General features: G+C 42.3%; 1 protein-coding gene across 1 annotated transcript in view; it reads left to right on the forward strand.

The window, feature by feature from the left end:
- The first annotated feature begins 780 nt into the window (after positions 1 to 780).
- Positions 781 to 19,473, forward strand: part of PLXDC2 (plexin domain containing 2) — a 489,434-nt gene continuing 470,741 nt past the window's right edge. The window contains exon 1 of the mRNA XM_090047262.1: positions 781 to 1,612. Coding sequence (XP_089903388.1) covers positions 1,513 to 1,612 — 100 coding nt within the window. The 5' untranslated portion in view covers positions 781 to 1,512. The remainder of the gene's footprint in view (positions 1,613 to 19,473) is intronic.

Raw genomic sequence — 19,473 nt, forward strand, 5'->3', positions numbered from 1 at the left:
GAGTTGGGGATTTTTTTTTTAATCAGAGAACCAGGATCTCTGCTGATCGCTACAGCCATGGTTTGCTTAAGCAACCAGGTGGTTAAGTCTGGCTCTCAGTGGTTTGTGCCCTCCAAACTGACGTGCCTGCTGTTTAGTGGGGGGTTTTTTCTTTTGTGTCTATGATCCTACAAAGATGAATGCACAGGGTAGGGCTATTCACAGCATGTTCCATTAAGCATCTGGATACCTTTTTTGCAGGAGACCACTGAACTACATGCATGTATTTCCTTTGCAAAGAGGAGTTCTCCCTCAAGCATCTTGCCACCACAAATAATTGTGGGGATGAAGCATGAAGAGTCTTTTTTTTTTTTTTAAGGACGAGCACATAAAACACTGTCAAATATGTATCTTATAATATATAAAGTAAATTATTTTTATATATATATATATATATATATAAATGCATATATATATGCACACACATAATACATATATTAATACGTTAATACATATATTATTATATATAAAAGTATATCATTAATACTTAACCCAAAGTATCAAAGCGTTTATTATATTATTAATACATATTTAGTAATGTTTTTATTTTATATAATACAAATGAGGCGGGCGCGAGAGGGTGGGGGCTGTTCCCCACTCTTTCCGTGGGTGGGCTGCCGGGCAGGGGCTGCAGCGAAGTTCTCATCGATCTTCGCCCCCCCCCCCGCTCTTTCGCGTCCGCGGTCGCTCTGCTTTGCCCCCCCCCCCCGCTCTTTCGCGTCCGCGGTCGCTCTGCTTTGCCCCCCCGCCCCCCGCGGGCCAGAAATGCCCGCGAGCCCAAGAAGTCAGGCGCGAGCCTGGGTCTTTCAACTCATCCTCGTCTCCGCACTTTAGATGGCAGCGGCGGCAGGGCCGGGCGCGCACGCCGCGGGAGAGCCGGCAGGGCTCAGGGGCTTTCTGGGGACGCGGCAGCTCCTCGTTAGCGGCCTTTCCTCCGCCTCCTTCTCCTCCCTCTGAATCCGGGGCGCCCCCCTCCCACCCCGCGCCTCGCCGCCTCTCCCCGGGCGCGTGTGGGGAGCGGGAGCGGGCGCGGGGCGCACTCCGGCTGCTTCTCCCGGGAGGACCCGGCGCTGTCCGTCCTCCGTGTCGGCGCGGCTCGTTCCCGGCAGCGCCCGGCGGAAGCGGGAGGGCTCCCCGCTATGGCCCGCCGCACCTCTCAGCGCGCCTCCCCGGCAGGGCGCAGCGGGGCCGGCTCGGGCCAGCCCGCGACTTAACCCCGCCAGGGCTGGGCTGGGCTGGGCTGGGACGGCCCCGCCTGAACTTCCCGGCTCCGGCGGCAGCGCGCGCGGCGCGGAGCGCGGGCCAGTCCCCTCCGGCTGCCGCCGCCGCCGCCGCGGGGCTGAGCTGGAAGTTGCGGGAGGACAAAGCAACGCGGAGCCGGTCCGGAGGCATCGCCGGGGCGCCTCTCCCGCCCCGCCCCCGCGCAGCCCCGGGAGCCGCGGCGCTGCGCTGCGCTCCCGCCCGCTCGGAGCCATGGCCCGGCTCGGGGGCAGCCGCTGGGCCGCGGGGCTGCTCTTCGTCCTGCAGTGCCTCGCCGAGCGCGGCCCGCCGCCGCCGCCGCCGCCGCTGCCAGGTAAGCGATGCGCCCCGCGCCGCTCAGCGCAAGTCCCGCGCAGTTGCGGGCGTGGGGAGGGGGCGTCTTCTGTCCCCTGCCCCCGGCGGGCTCCCCCCGCGCCGTGGTCTCGGGGACGGGACCTGCCCGCGGCCGAGGAGGACTCCGGGCGCTCCCCGCAGCGGCTGCTGCATCCCCCCTTCCCGCTGCGCCCCGCGCCTGGGTGCTGCTGCCCGGCCCCCTCCCCCAGCCGGCCCCCTCGGCTCGGCTCTGCGCTCGGCCCGGGCAGGAAGGATCCGACCTCACTCTGGGGGGGGGGCACCTCTCTGGCCCCTGAAAGTGTCCCACTGCCCTCGCCGTCTCCGGTCTGGCTCCTGTGGCCGAGGGTGGAAGCCGCACACCAGCCAGACTGAGGACTTCTCACTAATGGGACCTGGGAAACGGCATGCCAAGTTTGCAGGGGGGCACCCCACCTCCCCTCTGGCCGCAGTCAGAGCCAGCACGGCTGGAGAGGAAGAGGAGGAGAAACTCTAGCATAGCTGCGCCCTGCTCCCCCTCGGCTATGGAGGGAGCCGCCTTCTCAGAAAGGCAAGAATCTGGCCCCGCTGGCTGCCTAAGTTTGTTTGCAGTCCTTGACAGCCTCCTCTTTCAACTGCTTCCTGAAGACACCTGTTAATACATCACCCCAGCCAGCACCTGTCCCACCAGCTACCTGCTGGGCCCCTTCCTGACCAGGTCTCCCAGACCTCTGCATTTCTGTGATCAGGAGGGGGCATTGCTAAAGCAATGTTGTGCAGTTTAAATAAAGTTAGCTGATGAATAGAAGGGGTCAGAGGAGTTGCATTTTCTAGCCTAACGGGAACCCTGAGAGATTAATGATGAAAAGTTGTTGCATTTAAAAGTATGGCTTAGTTCTGGAAACACAGGTCAGTGTATGATGATGCTGATGATGCACTCATGTTTAGAAACACAAACGGACCCTGTCAAAAAAAATGAATTGCCCCAAACTGGTTCCTGCCACAAATAACCTGCAATGAAACTAACCCCCTTTTTTCACAAAAGAATTGCTACAAATATGAGGAATTGCATGGTCACGGAGTAAGTGACCCAAACAGGATAGACTTAGCAGTTTTGGAAATGTCCACTAAGAAACTGTACTAGACAGGGAGGGACTTTTCCCAGACAAGGGCCTACCATTGAGCTTAAGAATTACTAAATGAAGAGGTAGCTTAGTTGGTTGCTGGGGGCTCACATGTCAGTTGAGGCCAAAGGGAAAGGAGGGTTTTTATGAAGTATGCTTAATTGCATGCTGCTCTTTCTAGGGATATGTCTTTAGGCAACAAACATTGCTTGTTACTGTTAATCATAAAGACTCATAAATCCTAAAAACCCATAAATCATAAAGAATGGAGGTGAGGCTATAAACATACAAAGTTGTACTGCTTAGGGCCGTAATCATGAATCTACTAGTGAATGTGCAGACGACACAATTTCTTGATCAAGTATAATTTATTAATGAGGTGACTAAGTGAAACACCCTACTGGTCATTCAAAGCTGGTTTAGACTTTTGAGTTGTATTAGTTTAATAATGTCCATCTCAGTGCCAAAAAGAATGACATAGGATCTACTCATTAATCTGTTACTGATTTATTAATGTTTTGCATCTCATCACATTGAGGAAAAATTAGCTTTGGACATGAATTACAGGATAATGTGCAGAGATGCTTCCAAGAAGTGAATTTTATTTTTGTAGTAGATAAAGCTGGAATTGCTTGTAAGAGAGAATCTTTTTTAATAACTAGTGAATGGAAAACTTGAGAGCAGTTCTGACAGCTTGTTCTGGGGTTTGCCACCTTTTTATCTTTTAAATCTTTTTTTGTGAGAATATGACATTATCACAAACATGTTTAAATTCTGTAATAGAGAGTGGAATTCATTCAGCCTTCAATGTGTAAAGTTCTTTCAGGTTTTCTCTGTAGAGCAGCACAAGAGAACAACACAGTGATAGATGTTTCATACAGCAAATTGAGAATGTTGTTATACAGAACAAGAGGATCTGAATGAAACAAAAATATATTCTAAAAGCTATTTTGATATCAGTGGATGTGAATGAGACCTGTTTAAAAAGGTATGGCTATATTTAGCTTCTGTATCTGTGATCTGAAATCTAAAATGTTCAATTTAAAAGTTTCTCTTATCCACTGAAGTCAATGCCACACTCTTTCAAACCTGTTTAAATATAATCTTCTAAATATTAAACCAAACTCTCTTCAATGGGACTGCAAATTCTGTTTGTCTATGGTTTGTGTTTCAACTGTATTTTTTACAATGTAAAGAGTAAAGCCCATTCTTGTACTTGAAATAAAAACTGAAAAGAATGCAAACAATGTAATACTTGATACCGGCACTTGATGCTGCATAACAAAAGGATTTTGTGGACTGCTATTAAATGAATATCATACTTTTATATAAAGTCAGGCTACAGGTTTTTCTTTCCTTTTTTTTTTTTGCCAAGAGTTCAGAATTGGTCCTTGACTTCATGAGTTCATACAGTGTCTACTTTTCTAGCATCCATAAGGTTCAGCATTTAGCAATCAGAATATTTATAACAAACATTTGTATCTAAATAATAAAACAAGTTCTGAATTATGAAATCCTTTTTGAAGTGTTTCTGCTGCTGCTGAGTAGGATCTATTTCCACTAGAGGGCAGATCTGTTGTCCCTTGTAACTGTTTCAGGATACAAGGTTCTCTAAATTGTTTTAGACTAGCTATCCTTTCTCTCTCATTTTCCTTGTTGCATTTCGTTTACAGAAGGTTTCATTTTGCTGACAAAACATGTTATAAATCAGGGGTCAGGGTTTTTAAATTTATGATTTGTGTTTATATATGTCTTAAGGTAATCAAGCTGACTATGAAATGTATTCAGCGAACTGAAATGAATGTTCTTTTGGAAGCTGATCCACCAATTAAGGTTCCCAGTTGTCTAAGTGAGGGCGTATTATAGTTGTCCAACCATTCCCACAAGAAGCTTAGAAGATCTTGCTACAGACACCATCAATCAGAATTCAAAAGCTCTTATTGTGAATTCTTTTGGGTCAAAGCTTATTCCGGAATATATTGGTATGTTTAATATGCACTGAACCACTACAGTTTCCAAACTTTGGTGCTTAGAGGTAGATGGAATAACTTTTATCATGAGACAGATGTTAGCTGTTAGTGCATAGAAGTTTATCTACTCCACAGACATTCATGTGTATTCCTCTGCTTGTCTATGAAAATTCATTTTTTTTTGCCATTAGGAAACATTGCTGATTAGTAATTCATCTTAAAGGTAACAAAGGTGGCAAAATATTAAGCAGTATATTGTTTCTTAACCTTAAATGCTTTTTGCAATGTTTTTGTGACTCTTGCTTGTAAAGGAAAAGTCAAACTGAGGAATGCTGCTAACATTGTTTGGTTTTATTGTTAACCCAAAGTATCAATATATAGTGTATGTAAATAGTACTTAGAATTCCCCTCCCCCCCTCCCCAAAAAAACTTTAACTTATAGCCTCAGTCTCTCTATCCCTCCTCTTGAAGCATGGGAAACCCTCGATATTCGCGGGTTTGGCATTCGCGGTTTCAAATATTTGTGGTGCGCCAAATATTGTCTGCGCACTATGAATATTCACCTTGTTACAGTGGCAGCAGCATCTATGAGTGCTCCTCGCTTGCCACTGCTGGGGTCCCACTGCTGCCGAATTACAGCCACCGCCAGTGCAGCCGTGCCCCAACCCCCCTGCTCTCGGCTGCCAGGGGCACATGCTGTTCATGAACACAGATGACTTTCGTTAAAGCAGTGCCGTATTCATGGATTTCACCATTCACGGAGATCTCCAGAACACATCCCCCACGAATAGCCAGATATCTATCCAACGTCCTCTTGAAGACTCCCAAGGTAGGGGAGAGCACCACTTCCTTTGGGAACCCATTCCAGGGCCTCTAACATGTTTCCTCAAAGGCTTTTCTGTAAGATTAAGATTTATAGTTCATTGACTTCTTAAAATTTGTGTGGTAACAACTTCTTTTTTAATTGTAAATATTGCCCTGCAGTATACACATCATAATGCTGAGAGAGCCAGATTCCGGTGCAGTGTTTGGCTGTGTGGGCCACCCTTCCCTGAGGACCTGTGCTCTCACGGCTTGTGCTTGCAGAACTAGCAAGATGATGCATGTTTGGGGGTGAAATGAGTGATTCCTGGACTGTTGATTCTTATGCAGATACACACTGGAAATCCATGTTGAGAAGAGCACTATTGAGATCTAGTGTGCTAGCAGCTAATTTAATCTGAGCCGTGTTGGCTTTGTCCACAAGGTAAATCGAAAATGTCTTCCAGACTGAACCATTTGACACTGTTTATGAGAGAGAGCCCTCTCCTTTTCTGATTTCCTGGTGATAAAGTTAGAATATGCTGGGGCCTGTACTTAAGCAACAGAAGACAAATGATACTTTGGCAGGGTCCTTTCAGAGTTTAGGCACTCAGTTTTTCAAGCTATTATTATACTTCTTCAAACAATGCATATACAAATAGCTAATTCTAATAGTTTGAATGTGTGACCTTAATAACAACATACGTGATTAGGGTTGTAATTGCATATGCATTTAGCACGCACAATTACATGCTTCTTCTCTTTCATAATTAGGCCCCACATACCCTTCCCAATAACCCTATTTAAGGATAGGACACATTCCTATCACAAAGACTACTGACAGTCTGTCACTATGTGTCATTGTTGCCTTATCAGAAAGGTATTGGGATCCATCAGTCTCCATGGATGGAGCAGTGAGGGACCCTGACTTTACTATGGATGATTTCATGATCTGACCATAATAAAACTTGAACCCTACAATTTTTGCCCAAATTCCAGCATGTTCACTGTGTTTGAAATCATCTATGTAAAAAAAAAAAAAAAAAAAAAAAAGATACAAAAAGAGAACACTTTGTGTTTAAAAAAAAAAGCAGGAGCATTATTTAAATGTGTTTCTTTTTTTTCACTCCAGCAAATGGGATATGGCACAGAATGAAAAGACAGAGATAATTTTCATTTGTTTAGGGAGTCATTCTTAGCTAACTGCTTTTCTCTCTACAAAATTGAATCCAACATTTAACATTAAATCCAACAACTAACATTTAAAATGGAGTTAAAACAGTACCAAGTCTGTTGTTGATCAGAGGTGGAATTTCATGGATGCAGAACAATGCTCTAAAGTTCAGATATTTCCTGATTTAAAATAACATTTGGGCGGGGGGTTAAGCAGGAGAAACTCATGAAAGAATGAGGTCTTTTATTGGGAGAGGATGTGGAGGGGTAAGTAGTAGTAATTTTTGCCTAGTGAGTTGAAATGTTATGAGCTTGCTAGTGAAGTGGGATTCAGACTGACAGAGGACTAAATGAGGATGTGCTTAGAGTGCTGATGCAACTCCTTCAGTTAACTTGTGAAGTCAGGACTGGATTCAGCAACCTCGGACACCACTTTCCAGTCCTGTATTCCTGTTTTTCTAATTGACCCTAATGTGATATTTCCCATTTGGCAAGCACTCTAGAGTTATACAATTCAAAATTTCTTCCCGCCACAAAATACGTACAGAAGGCCTATCAGGTGCATCAGTGTCAGTTGTCTTATGTGGGGGTAGGAAGGGAGGGGAAGTGGGTTATGGCAAATGAGCATGAAGTATTGTGGTACTCAATTGGTTTAGTGCTTTGGCCTTTTAATATGAGCATTATCTGAGTTCAGTTGTGAATAGTGAAATACTTTGTTATTCATATTTCTGCAGTGACATTATTAGGTATTAAATGCATATATTAAATCACATATCTTTTTATGCAGTAATTGATAATTCTTAATACAGCAAATCATTCATAAATAAAATGTATAATCTATTCCCTTTTATCTCATCTTCAATGACATTTCCAATGCGTGTGTCCTGTCATAATGAGTAGGTGCAGGCACCGTTACCCTTTCCTTAGGCATTTTATTGTAACTGAATTTTACTTAATGGACAAGTTGCTGTTGTACGTCTTAGTGTTCTAACTGGTTGCTGCTGTAACCCTTCAAGATAGTAAGGTGTGCACTGTCCATGTTACAGCCATGCAGGCTAACAGACTTCAAAAAAATTGGCACTGATTTTCCTGTAATATGTCACTAATGCATTTCAGTTATATAGTCTATTAAACTACAACATAATCTGTTTGGTTCTTTTACCTGTTGTTGATTCAACAGTGAATCCTTGCAAACTTTGCTTGCAGTGTCAAATTTGGATTTTTAATTCTGATTTACCTTCATATGAGACTTCTGGTTAGATTAATTGAAAGAGACAGATGTCTTCACTGTATCCTGTAGTGAATACAATGTGGAATAACCACTTCTAAATATGAATTCTCATTACTGAGCATTTTTGACTGTGCGGTATGAGGTCTCTAAAAGCAAACAGGTTTTCTTCATAAAAATGGCATTTTTGTTGTTGGGGAATGGCTGAAGGGAACAGCTCGTGTCAGTCATGTGCCTGGATTTAGAGGATTCCAGGCTGGATAACATTTCTCGTTCTGGTTTGATTCTTAGTTAATATGAAATTCATGAGAGACCTAATTTAAAAGAGGCACATTTTCCAGATTGCTGCTGCTGTAAAGATAATAGATTTATGGTTTATTTGCAGTGAAGGCAGGATAGAAGCTTAGCATATAGTGTATTGCAAAATCCTGACCTCAAAAACAGTACAATTTATTACTGGTTTTGTACTGGTGAACACATACATATATGCTGATCTAAGCTGCCATCTTAATATATAGTAAATGGAGAGAGTGATATACTTACCCTATAGATTAATATCAGATCTGTTATTTATTATATTTAAAAGCCCATTATGAATTTTTGAATATTTTACCCAAATGTTTAGAAGAAAGTATATTTAATACAATCCATATATAAGAAATTTAAAGCTGTATATGAGCTGCACAATAAACTATTGAAAAGTCTGCTTTCCTATTTAAGAAATGCAGAATTTTGCAATGTTAAGGTCAAACAAAACCCTCCATAATTAACTTTAAATCCATACAAAATACGATTTTTACAGATAATAGCTAGGTTTCTGGCTTGCTGGCAGTACAAGTCGTTGTGAACATTGCCTTATCCCTAGTATACAAAAAACCCCCACAGAAACCCCAAAGTATTTTACACACCTTGTTTGATATAGGTGCTGCACACACTTCTGGGGAAAACATGGGGGGCAAGTTCCCGCATGGTCTCTGCATCCCAGTAGGCAGGACCTAGTGCAGCAGGGCAGAGCATTGTGGGGAAGTTCAGTGCTGCTGCCATGAGCTCTGCGCTACCATGGTGAGGTGCCCCCTGCCTGCCCAGAAGCACCAGGTGTGGCAGTGCAGAGTTGTGCCCCTCACTGCTGCTGGGTGGGCAGGGGGCGACTAGCCATGGTGGTGTGTAGCTCTCAACAGTGGCACGAGCCTCCCCACCTGGCCCCACTCCGCTCTGCTGTGCTGCACCAGGTCCCGCCTGCTGGGCTGTGGAGGCACCAGAGGAGGGCAGCAGCATGGGGAGCTTGAGCCCTCAGTGGGCAGCTTGCACCTGCCCCCCCTCCACGGGCTTCACTCCAGCTGGGCTGCTTGTGGGGGAGGGGAAGGAGGAGCTGGGGTCCGCTACAGGAGTTGCCACCTCCCATGGATGGCAGCCAGGGTTCATATGCTGCCGTGGGGTCAGGGGGCTGTGGACCTGGGTCTCTGTCCCTGTTGCCTTGGCAGCTGGGGTTTCCTCTGGCAGGGCTGTGGGTAGGGAGTGAGGGGAACCAGCAGGGCCCAGGGGGCTGTGGTAGGCTCCCAAATTGCTTTAAAACTGTAAATATATCAATAAAACATTGTGTTCAAATCTCACACACACACACACACGCGCACACACACACACATATATATATAGAGAGAGAGATGTTGCGCACACACACACACATATATATAGAGAGAGAGAGATGTTGCGCACACACACACACATATATATATATATAGAGAGAGAGAGACGTTAATCGCAGATGTTGGGGTTTTCGTGAATTCATGTTTGTTTTTTATTGTTGGGGGTTTTTTTTGCTTTAAGTCACATAATTTGTGATTTTTAAACAGAGAAAACCTTGGCTATGAGTTACTGGGAAATAGGCTGATTCTGGAATATTTGCTGTGGTACAAGTTCAAAACTTGCTGCTATTTTGATCTGTGGATTCCCCAGGATCCAGCAGCAAGCCTCCTTTTCATGCAACCCAAGTTTGTGACTCACTTCAGCCTTGTAATTCAAGTCTGCAGCTCGTGCCTCCTAATTTCAGGTCACTTATATTTCATAGACATAGACATCAGGGCTGGAAGGGACCTTGGGAGATCATCGAGTCTTTAGGTTTGTCCAATTAATCCCATAACTAGTATCTGAACACTTCAGAAACATTGGTACATTTATTGCCTAAGGACTTCTGTGAGATTAGGTGATTTTAGCCCGGTTTTATGGATGGGAGCTGAAGTTTTGAGGAGTAATGGAGCTGAAGGCCAAACAGTAGGTCTTTGACAGAACCTTGATTTGAATGTCGTCCTGCATCTTAACTCAAAGCCGTCATTCTTACGATGAAAGAATCACATCCTTTGCAAATATCTCAACCATCTTTCCCATCTGCTGCTACTGCACCATAATCGGAGATTTGATTTAACCAACCCAAGTTTAAATTAATGAATTCTGAAACCAAAATGTATGACATGCACTCAATTGAACATCTGCAGACACCTACTTTTTTCTGAAAACAAAACAAAACAAAAAGCAAGCTTATGCTAGATGGGTTCCTAATCTCTGTGTTGGACTGTGACTACTTCTAAATTTGGGCTAGGTACAGACATTCAGAAAGCCCGAGGTCAAATCGATGTAAGTTACGCAGTTTTCTGTAAGTGGTGTAATTTGGATCGGTAGCAAACAGAACACATATTTGTCCTTGTGGGGCATGGAGGGGAGAGGGAGGGTATATATTAGACTGGGTTCCACCATTTTAAAACTAGTTTGCATTCCAAACTTCTGTTCTGTTCTGGGTGTAGACTGGTTTTGTGTGCTGAAATTCTGTTTTGTTATGGGTATAGACTTGTTTCCAATTACTTATACCACTACAAGTGTAATGTTTGTATCTTGTTTTGGTGTCATTAAAACACTGCCTATAAATCTGATTTGATGCTGCAGTGTGGGAAGGGAAAAAAAGCGTGAACTGGAAAACTAAGCAAGTAGCTGTGGACTTACTTTTGTGGTTGGTTGATTGTTTAGATTGACTAGGATGGAGAGCTGTCGTGCAAGACCTAATCCTACAACATGCTGAGCGCCTCTTAAGTTTTCACACTGTCATCAGGCATGCCTTCAGTTCTGTGTGTGCATATCTTGTGCGTTTGAATAACAGACAGTGGATCAGTTCCTTACCTCACTTGTGAATCTGGACAGCTTTTTCCATGATTGTTTGGTACTATTGAGAGTTCTTACAGGATTGCAAGAAAAAATAACTGTTAAACTAAGTCATTAAACCTTGAGTTATACTGGGATGAAATTAAAAACTATAATAGCTTGTTTCTTTTGTAGAGGAAAGATTTTCTAGATTAGTCCCTTAACAGTGCTGCTATTTTGTGAATGGCATCCAGCATTTTGACCTTTCAAAAATATCACCATTCCCATTCCAAAGCAAGCATTATAAGAGGTAGAATAAATTATCATATTATATTGTACTAATATAACAGCACTGTTTAATGGAACTGTGCATTTACAAACTTTCAAGCACAAACATTACTGACAAATGCAGTATAACCTGTGCTTGTAGTGCTATAAAATAAATCATGCTGATGTTTTTCACAGAATAAAAGTGTCTGACTAGAAACGGAGTGAGCTGCTGGGCCCATGATAAAATCTGTGTTTATGGGTGTCTGGTATTTTTGACAGTGATATATATGATGATGTGTACTTAACAAGAACTAGTAGGTAGAACCAAATTCAAAAGTATGTGTGTTTATCTAGTAATTTGAAGTAGTTTGTTTTACTTCTGTATATCTGAAAGGAATTCAGATGATCCTTTTTGGATTAACTAGGCCAATGGCAAACTCAAAGGATTGATACCGTCCTTTGAAATGCTTAGGTTGCAATGGCCAGGCACCAGTTTACTAAAATAGCACTGGTCTCCTACAATGGAAAGGAAATTCTCCATTCCTAAGCAAGTGCTTTCAGTTCTGTAGAAGCTAATAGAACTTAGGCACCTACTTGCTTTTGCACATGTGTGCATGTGCTGTCTTGAATATGGATAAACTAAAACACGTGCATAAGAGTATTGCTATACAAGGGTTGTAGGACTTATTTCTATCATTGAACATAATCCATTTTTGGAAGTGGTGCGTAAAGGCAATATCCCCAGTGGGTTTCTGATAGGAATTCTGCTCTATAGATTGTTAAATTCTTTGGTCCTACTTTCCCTTGCCTGCACTGGAGTTGCTCCAGGAAGAATCTAGGAGAGTGAACTTTTGCTCTCTGAGTTTGCATTCCCCTAAAAGAGCCAGGAATGATCTAACTTTTGATGTTCAAGTATTATTTAAGAGATGCCAAAACAAATGCCTTCTCTTACATTTTATAATCTATCTGTAAAGGACCTAAACGTCAGTCTTATCTTGAGAGGTGTTAAGCGCTCTCAGCACCCATTAAAGTCAAGTTACGGAGGTGTAAACACTTAACACAAGCTGCTGCTTGAATCTAAATTTATGGTCTGTTGTTCTAGGTTTTATGCAGACAAAATTCCCATTAATTTCTTCAAGGCACAGCAGAGTGACATTAATGAATCACCATCTTCCTTCCAGGTGTGCCTACATATTACTGGTAGGTCTTCAGGATAGGGATGTTATCTTCGTCAGATTTGTCTGCAGAGTGCTTAATAGTCTGTCCATGCTGTTTACATGAACTTCTGTATACAGCATAAATTGACTATTAAGGCTCAGTCTCAGGAGACAAATCTGGTGCCTTATAATGATAGTATACTCCTTTTAGCTTTGTCTATGCCCCTTTTCTGCTATGTTCTGTTTGATTTCTTGGAGCCATGTTACACTTTTAAGGCACCACTAAGTGGAGTTATATTCCAGACCAGTGTTCTCACTGAAATTAAAAATTCCAAGGCCATAGAGAGCTGCCAGTGTTCAGTTGCCATACTTTCCAGCACACTTATGTCTTGCAAAAGGCATAAATTAACTTTATAAATTTTCTCTTTCCAGCTGTACTAAAAGACTTAAGATTAACATGGTGGTCAGTTGTTCCCTGTATTAAACACTCTAAGGTCAGTACTGGTGCTTCCAGCAGGGCCTCATTCCTATCTTGTTGTAGTCAATTACCAAAGTCGCCGCTTTAACTTTTTTAGGGAAATGCATTCTAGACCAGGAGGAGGCAACCTTTTTCAGGTCCATGGCCAGAACAACCTGCCTTATGCTGATGTGGACTGGGTGGCTTTGGTGGTACATCAGTAAAGGTGGGGAGGGCAGCGGGAACCTTTTTTGTAGCCCTGCTAGAGCTGCACAGCTGGGCACAGTGCCTGTGCTGCTACTGTTTCTCCAGGCTCCTGCTCTCCAGTTGCAGTGTGAACACATCTTCCACCTAGAAGGGAGCTGCACTGGGGCTGGGGAGCTGGAAGTTGCTTCCATGCTACTCCTGCTCATCCCCCTTTTCCACTGCCCCCCTCATATATACTTAGTAGGCCTCAGTTCAGCTCCCCTCTGGCTGGACTCGCTCCATCCTTGAGGAGTGGGGAAAGCAGGGGCAGGGAGAAACAGTAGTGGGATGGACAAGCTTCCACCTCTCTGGCTTCAGCATAGATCCCTGCTGCTCAGCCTTATCTAAGGTATAGACACAGACAATGCCCTGATGCTCCATGGGCTGGATCCAGTGGCTCTGCAGGCTGAATCCAACTTGTGGGCCATATGTTACCGATCGCTGTTGTAGACCCTTATTTGAAATTTAAACTATTTGAGGCTCTTTCCCCAGAAAGGATGGAAAATTGTTGTAATAAAATAAAATAATTGCTAAAAGAAATTTAGATATGAGCTTCATGTAAAGTACTTGCTTAGAGAACCTGAGCATCTCTTGTATACAGAAGGTTCATAACAATGATTAAAGAGTAAAATGTTTGTATTTCCAGTGGTGTTAACTTGTGGAAGAAGGAGTTAAAGGCTGTGCTCTGAGATATGAATGCGGCTAAAGTGTATTTATATGAGATCTGTGTGTCAATATTCAAAACAACTTTAGCTCTAGAGCTGTCCTTCTAATGTCATAACTATGCTCAGCTTACTGTAAATTGTATGTGAAAAGTTTTAGTATAGCAACTTTGGTCACAATATAGTTGGACACCACATTCCTGAGGATATTAAATATGGGTTGTTATCCATTAGCAACAGAATAGGCGAGAACTATTTATGATGGTGTAGCTAGTACTGAAATGTTGTGCTGCATTGCTTTAATTAATTTAACATGTTGTTAAGACTCTTCAAAGATATTTGTGATTTGGAGGCCCTATGCATCCTAAAAATACTCTTATCGTCCATCTTGTCTTTATTTATTAGAGGCCCTATGAATCCTAAAAGTACTGTATCATCCATCTTGTCTTTATTGCCAATGTTTGCAGTTATGTTGTTAAAACTAGAAGTTGAGGGTCTGAATTCAGCTTAAATCAGAATAAGAAAGGGAAGTACGCTACCTTGAAGAGTGTGACACTCTTGAAATAAAAAATGATAAGAGAGGATGAGGAATGTAGACTTTGTAGGTGGAATTTAAGAGTTAGTTCTGCATTTATTGGAAACTAAAGGCCTGATTCTGCTCATTGTACTCAGTTGAGTAGCCTTGTTGATTTTAAGGAACTACTTATGTGCCTAAGGGTTTATAGGAAAGGGAGCAAATCATCCACAATTTGATATCATGGATTTCTTTTCTTTCAAATGAGGTCACTCAGGGGATATAAGTACTGCTTTTTAATTTAAATCTTCTGCAGGAAGAGAGGGGAGAATTCAGGAGGGGTTTACTCAGAAGCTCCACAGGGAAATGGAGTAATTTCGGGGTTTGGAAGGAGGCCTCTTTCTTATTCTAATTTAAGATTTGTGTTCAAGACTTGATCTGTGATGTTGTACCACTGACAGTTGCATAAAGGAGGATCTGTCCCTTATACAGGTTCAAGAATGTCAAAACTTTCTTTATTGATAAGGACATGTAACTGGAAAGTGAAAGCCCCTTACCTTTATCTCCCTGCCAGGAGACTACTTTTATCAGTGGTTGCCTTGGAAAACTGCAGAATGAAGAGACTCAATGTCTCTGTATGTGCTGTTTGCTGCCCCACTAGGAATTCCTGACCAATGTGTCTTTTTTTAAATTACTAAACACCTGTTTGAACTAGACAGAAAAGAGGGGAAGTCCTTTTCAATCTTTAATATTTAAAATTCCATTGTATATGCAACCCTGTAAACACGCTTTACTGAGAAAGAGAGAATGAATAATGATGATAATGATAAGGTTAGGGTCAGATGTTTTGGCCCTATGGTAATTTTCTGTATGTTTACAGCTGTACTGTGGTGATTGTGGTTTAGTCTGAACTTCAACAGAGTAAGTATCCTCTGACCATCATCCTGGCTTTGTAAATTATTGCAGAAAGCACTGCAGTATTACCAGAGATCATACATTCAGGATGTAGAAATGTAAATGCACCCTGCGGTAAATGTGCATCCCTATGCAGTTGTGGGCTGGTTTTCCCTAACTTGTTAACTTGCACATTAGATCATTTATCTTAGTTTGCTAAGGCAAATCACTTAAATCTCATGCTTTCCCAGGAATCATAAAGCATGTGTCATGTCTTCATAGACACCTGTCTTCAGCCCTGCCTCTCCTTTTATTTGGTACCTAGTCATCTCTCTTCTTATTCATTTAAGGACTTAGCTGCCTAGCTCCCAGGGTATTAGTAGAGAGTTCACTGAACTTAGCTATTCCTACTGTTTACATTTATTTATCCATATGGCAGCAGGAGAATAATAGTCACTTCTCTAAAGAACAGACAGAAAAATTCTGTGTGCATTTTAAAATTTAAAGTCCTCCCACACACTTTTTTTCTTTCTGTTATTTATACGGGTTTCCCTCGCTTTATGCTGTACTTGCATTCCTGGAAATTGGTGTATAACTTGATTCGCATAAAGCAAACCTACTTTACAATGTAAAAAATAGGGATATGTTCTAAGACCTCCACTGTACTGACCCCCAGACCATTTCCACCACTTCTACAACATGATTTTAGTACTCACCAGCAACAGTCAGTACACACAAGCACAGGGCACTATCATAATGGGGATGGCAACTACAGAAGTGTGTTGCAGACAATGAGCGAGGAGCAAAGATCCACACAGGAGACTATATTTTGGTGCGCGTCACAATGCACTGCACAAAGCAGCTGACTGTGGGTTTCCACCACACCAACTGCATAAGAATGAATTTTCCTCGCATATAAAGAATTTTTGGTATAAAAAGGGTCATCACATAAGTGTGAATCTACACATACTGAACCCATATAAAGCAAGGGAAACCTGTTTTCTAATATATTTTACTGTAAATTTGCAAATGATTGTCTAGAATTTAGGAATAATAAATATCTATTTAAAGATCTTCTATAGTTTTTCTCAACAGAATATTTTAAAAAAATCACAAAGATTGATGGTGTTAACTACAAAATTGTCTTCCAATAAATCACTTATTTATTTCCAACTTTCAAATAGAGCATCATTGCATTGAGCGATTAAGTGATTTACCCAAGATCACACGTAGTCTGTGTCAGCAACAGGATTGAAGCCTTGGTTGCCTGATTGCCACTCTTATTTTTATTACAATAGCGAACACTATGTTCTCTTTAAAGGAATTAAATTACAAATAAAAAAAAAAAGCCCTGAATGGTCAAACCCCCCCCCCCCCCCCCCCCCCCCCGATTAATCAAAATACAGGCAGGTAGCAACTGTGCAGTTTACTTTGGCCTGCAAATCCATGCCTAATTACTGGAATCTCTTCCAACTACTCCAGAAATCTTTAACTCCTAAAATGCTGTGCACTCTAGCAGCATGGGATATCTTACTTTGCTGATATCTAATACAGTTCATGTCTACCATTGAAGTCAGGGCCCCAATTGCTGCTTCCAGAAGAGATAGCCAGTAGTCTCAGGGGAAAAGGGGACAGGAAAATGTCACATGATTTGATTAAGTTTGATGATTTTGGGTTCTGTTTCCTTGTAATTCCATTTTTACAGCCAAAAATAACTCTAGTTTGTCCATTTTATATTCATTTTCTTAAGATTCTAGGAGCAAGAAACAATCAGAGAGACAGAGATCCTAACACTCCTTGAGCAAAGATTTGTCAGGGAAGTTGAGACCCAGGAGCAGTTGTTCCTATTTTATACTAATAGGAACACATGCTTCAAGTCGAAGTTAAGGGAAGTCCTGTCTGCCTTGTGTCCTGTCTGAAGTGATGGGTAAATTATGAGCCTAAGGGTAGAAAGCTACTAAGAAATGGTTCTCTTCAGGCCACAAGAACTTTGTTGTTCTTGCTGAATAGTCCTTTGAGATGGAGTTCACTTAGATAGTCCTGCGTAAGTAGACAAATAAAAAAATGTTATAATGCCTGAGGAAATTAATCAATTTTTCTTTAAAAAATGATATGACAGTTGCCTTCTCAGTACTGCACTTTTCTGAGAGACATTACTTTTCTATGTGCATTAAATGTAGTACCTCCATTGTGAGATACTAGAAAAAGGCTCACTAGCCTATTTTAATGCGCATTAGTGAAAGGGCACTGTTTTTCCATGGTGCTTTAATGCACATTAAAATAGGCTAATGATACACAGTAAAATACACATGTAGATGATCCCAGTGTTTTCTACAGGCATGTCTGGCAGAACTAGCAGTCTGACATTTAAATTGAAGCTGGTAGAGAGGCATCTTCCATGTTGAACTTGTCTGGAAGATCCTGTAGACGGGTGTTCCATGGCAGGTCTGTGATGTGGTAGCTGTTCAGTCACCTTTTGTGACAGCAGGTATTGAACCCTGCTTTTATACCAAGTGTAACCCTGTGCACAGCGTGTGTGTGTGTGTGTGTATGTGTGTGTGTGTGTGTATGTGTATATATATATATATATATATATATATATATACACACACACACATCTCCTCCTTTGAGGACATTCTTGCAGAGGCTGGTAGACCCTTCCTGGTGAAAGACAGGAAGACTGGCCTCACTAGCAAAGACCCTGAGCTTGGATCCAAGAGGGTGCCCTCAGTAGCCATTCCAATCAATAGGTACATACCACACCTGATCCCAGTGCTGACTGAGTGCCAGCAGTGACCCAGGTGGTGAGAAGCAGCAGAGGTGACAGGCAGCGTGCTTCAGCAATCCCCAGAGCAGCAGCAGAGGTGGTGTCCCTGAGCAGGGAGAGATGGTAAGCCAAGAAGTGGTGTGAGGCAACATGCCCCTGGGTTTACACCAGCATGCTTCAGCACCAGTACTACCAGCAGTGCTTTCAAGCAGAAGCTGGGGGGTCAATGTCTTCCCCAGTGACCTGAAGACAGACTCTGCTTCCCACCATTGATTTCCTAGGCAAGAGAGCAACCTCCTGGATGGGGGAAGCTCTCAGAAACAAATGTCCACCAAAGAAATGGAGAAGACTGATTCGTTATTTGGGGGTGATCTTCTGTTGTTGGAGTATTTGGTATTTTAGGGGTATTTAATAGCTGAAGTATTCTATAGTTGTATTTGATGTGGTTTAGTTATTTTCTTTTTCCCATTTAATAAGCTTTTATATACTGTCAGTATTCAAATTGTGTGCAGGTGCAGGAAGTTGTTCTTCTGGGACCTTCAGTAAAGGTGAAATATTGCCAGGTTTCTGGGTTGGGGCTCAAGCCAAAACCACTCAAATTTGGACCTGGACCTGGCCCTTGTTCTTCCACTAAGGCCTAGCAAAAGGGTTACACAGGTATACCATAGCCAGTTATATGAGGTCAGGATTCACATGGCTTCCTGCCCTTAATATTGCAATTTCTTCATGTTGGGTCCAGGCAAGTTTAGAAGCTTGTGTACGTGGCAGATGTTTGAGTCTATTTATTTTATCTGGCCATCCACTTGAAATTGGATGTCTGACAGTTCCCAGACTTCTAGTTGCCTAAATTTCAAAATGAAATGTTTGTATATATTTAGAAGGAGAGAGAATAAAGTGAAAGTAAGATCATTTCTTGATTACTGAAAGAGAGAGGTTCTGGGAACTGGTCATTTAATACCCACCAAAGCTTAGAACGAGTATTTTTTTTCTTGACCACAGCCTGATCTTGATACGTGCTTAGCAGCTTCAGTGTTGCACAGAATTAGTCTGCATGCTAACTGAAACAGGAATCTGACTTGATGTAGTGACTTCTCAGCCAAGCCCTCTATACCAGGCTGGAGATAATGGCTGGTCGTGGATTTCCATGAAGTGTTATCATCCCTTATATAAGCTGAATCTTTACCACAGCTGGAGAAGCCTACTTTGCAATTCTGTATGGGTTAGGGTTTGTTGCATGCTGTCAACACTGGGAGGAAGAATTAACTCTAGCTCTGAAAAGTGTATAGTTTTTAAAAATAAAATGTATATAAATAATTAAAATGCTCAAATTATCTGGCTAGGGAGATGCTAAATTGCAAAAGGGTTGTTTCCAAAGAAAGGAGGACCAATAAATAAATAAATAAATAAAAGCAAGCCAATTGTGAGCTGTTAATTTTCTTGTGTAATACATACAACTAAGCATTTCAATTTAATTTA

The sequence above is a fragment of the Crocodylus siamensis genome, chromosome 5 (genome assembly GCF_052110815.1).
Source record: "Crocodylus siamensis isolate JL-2025a chromosome 5, ASM5211081v1, whole genome shotgun sequence".
Lineage (NCBI taxonomy): Eukaryota > Metazoa > Chordata > Crocodylia > Crocodylidae > Crocodylus > Crocodylus siamensis.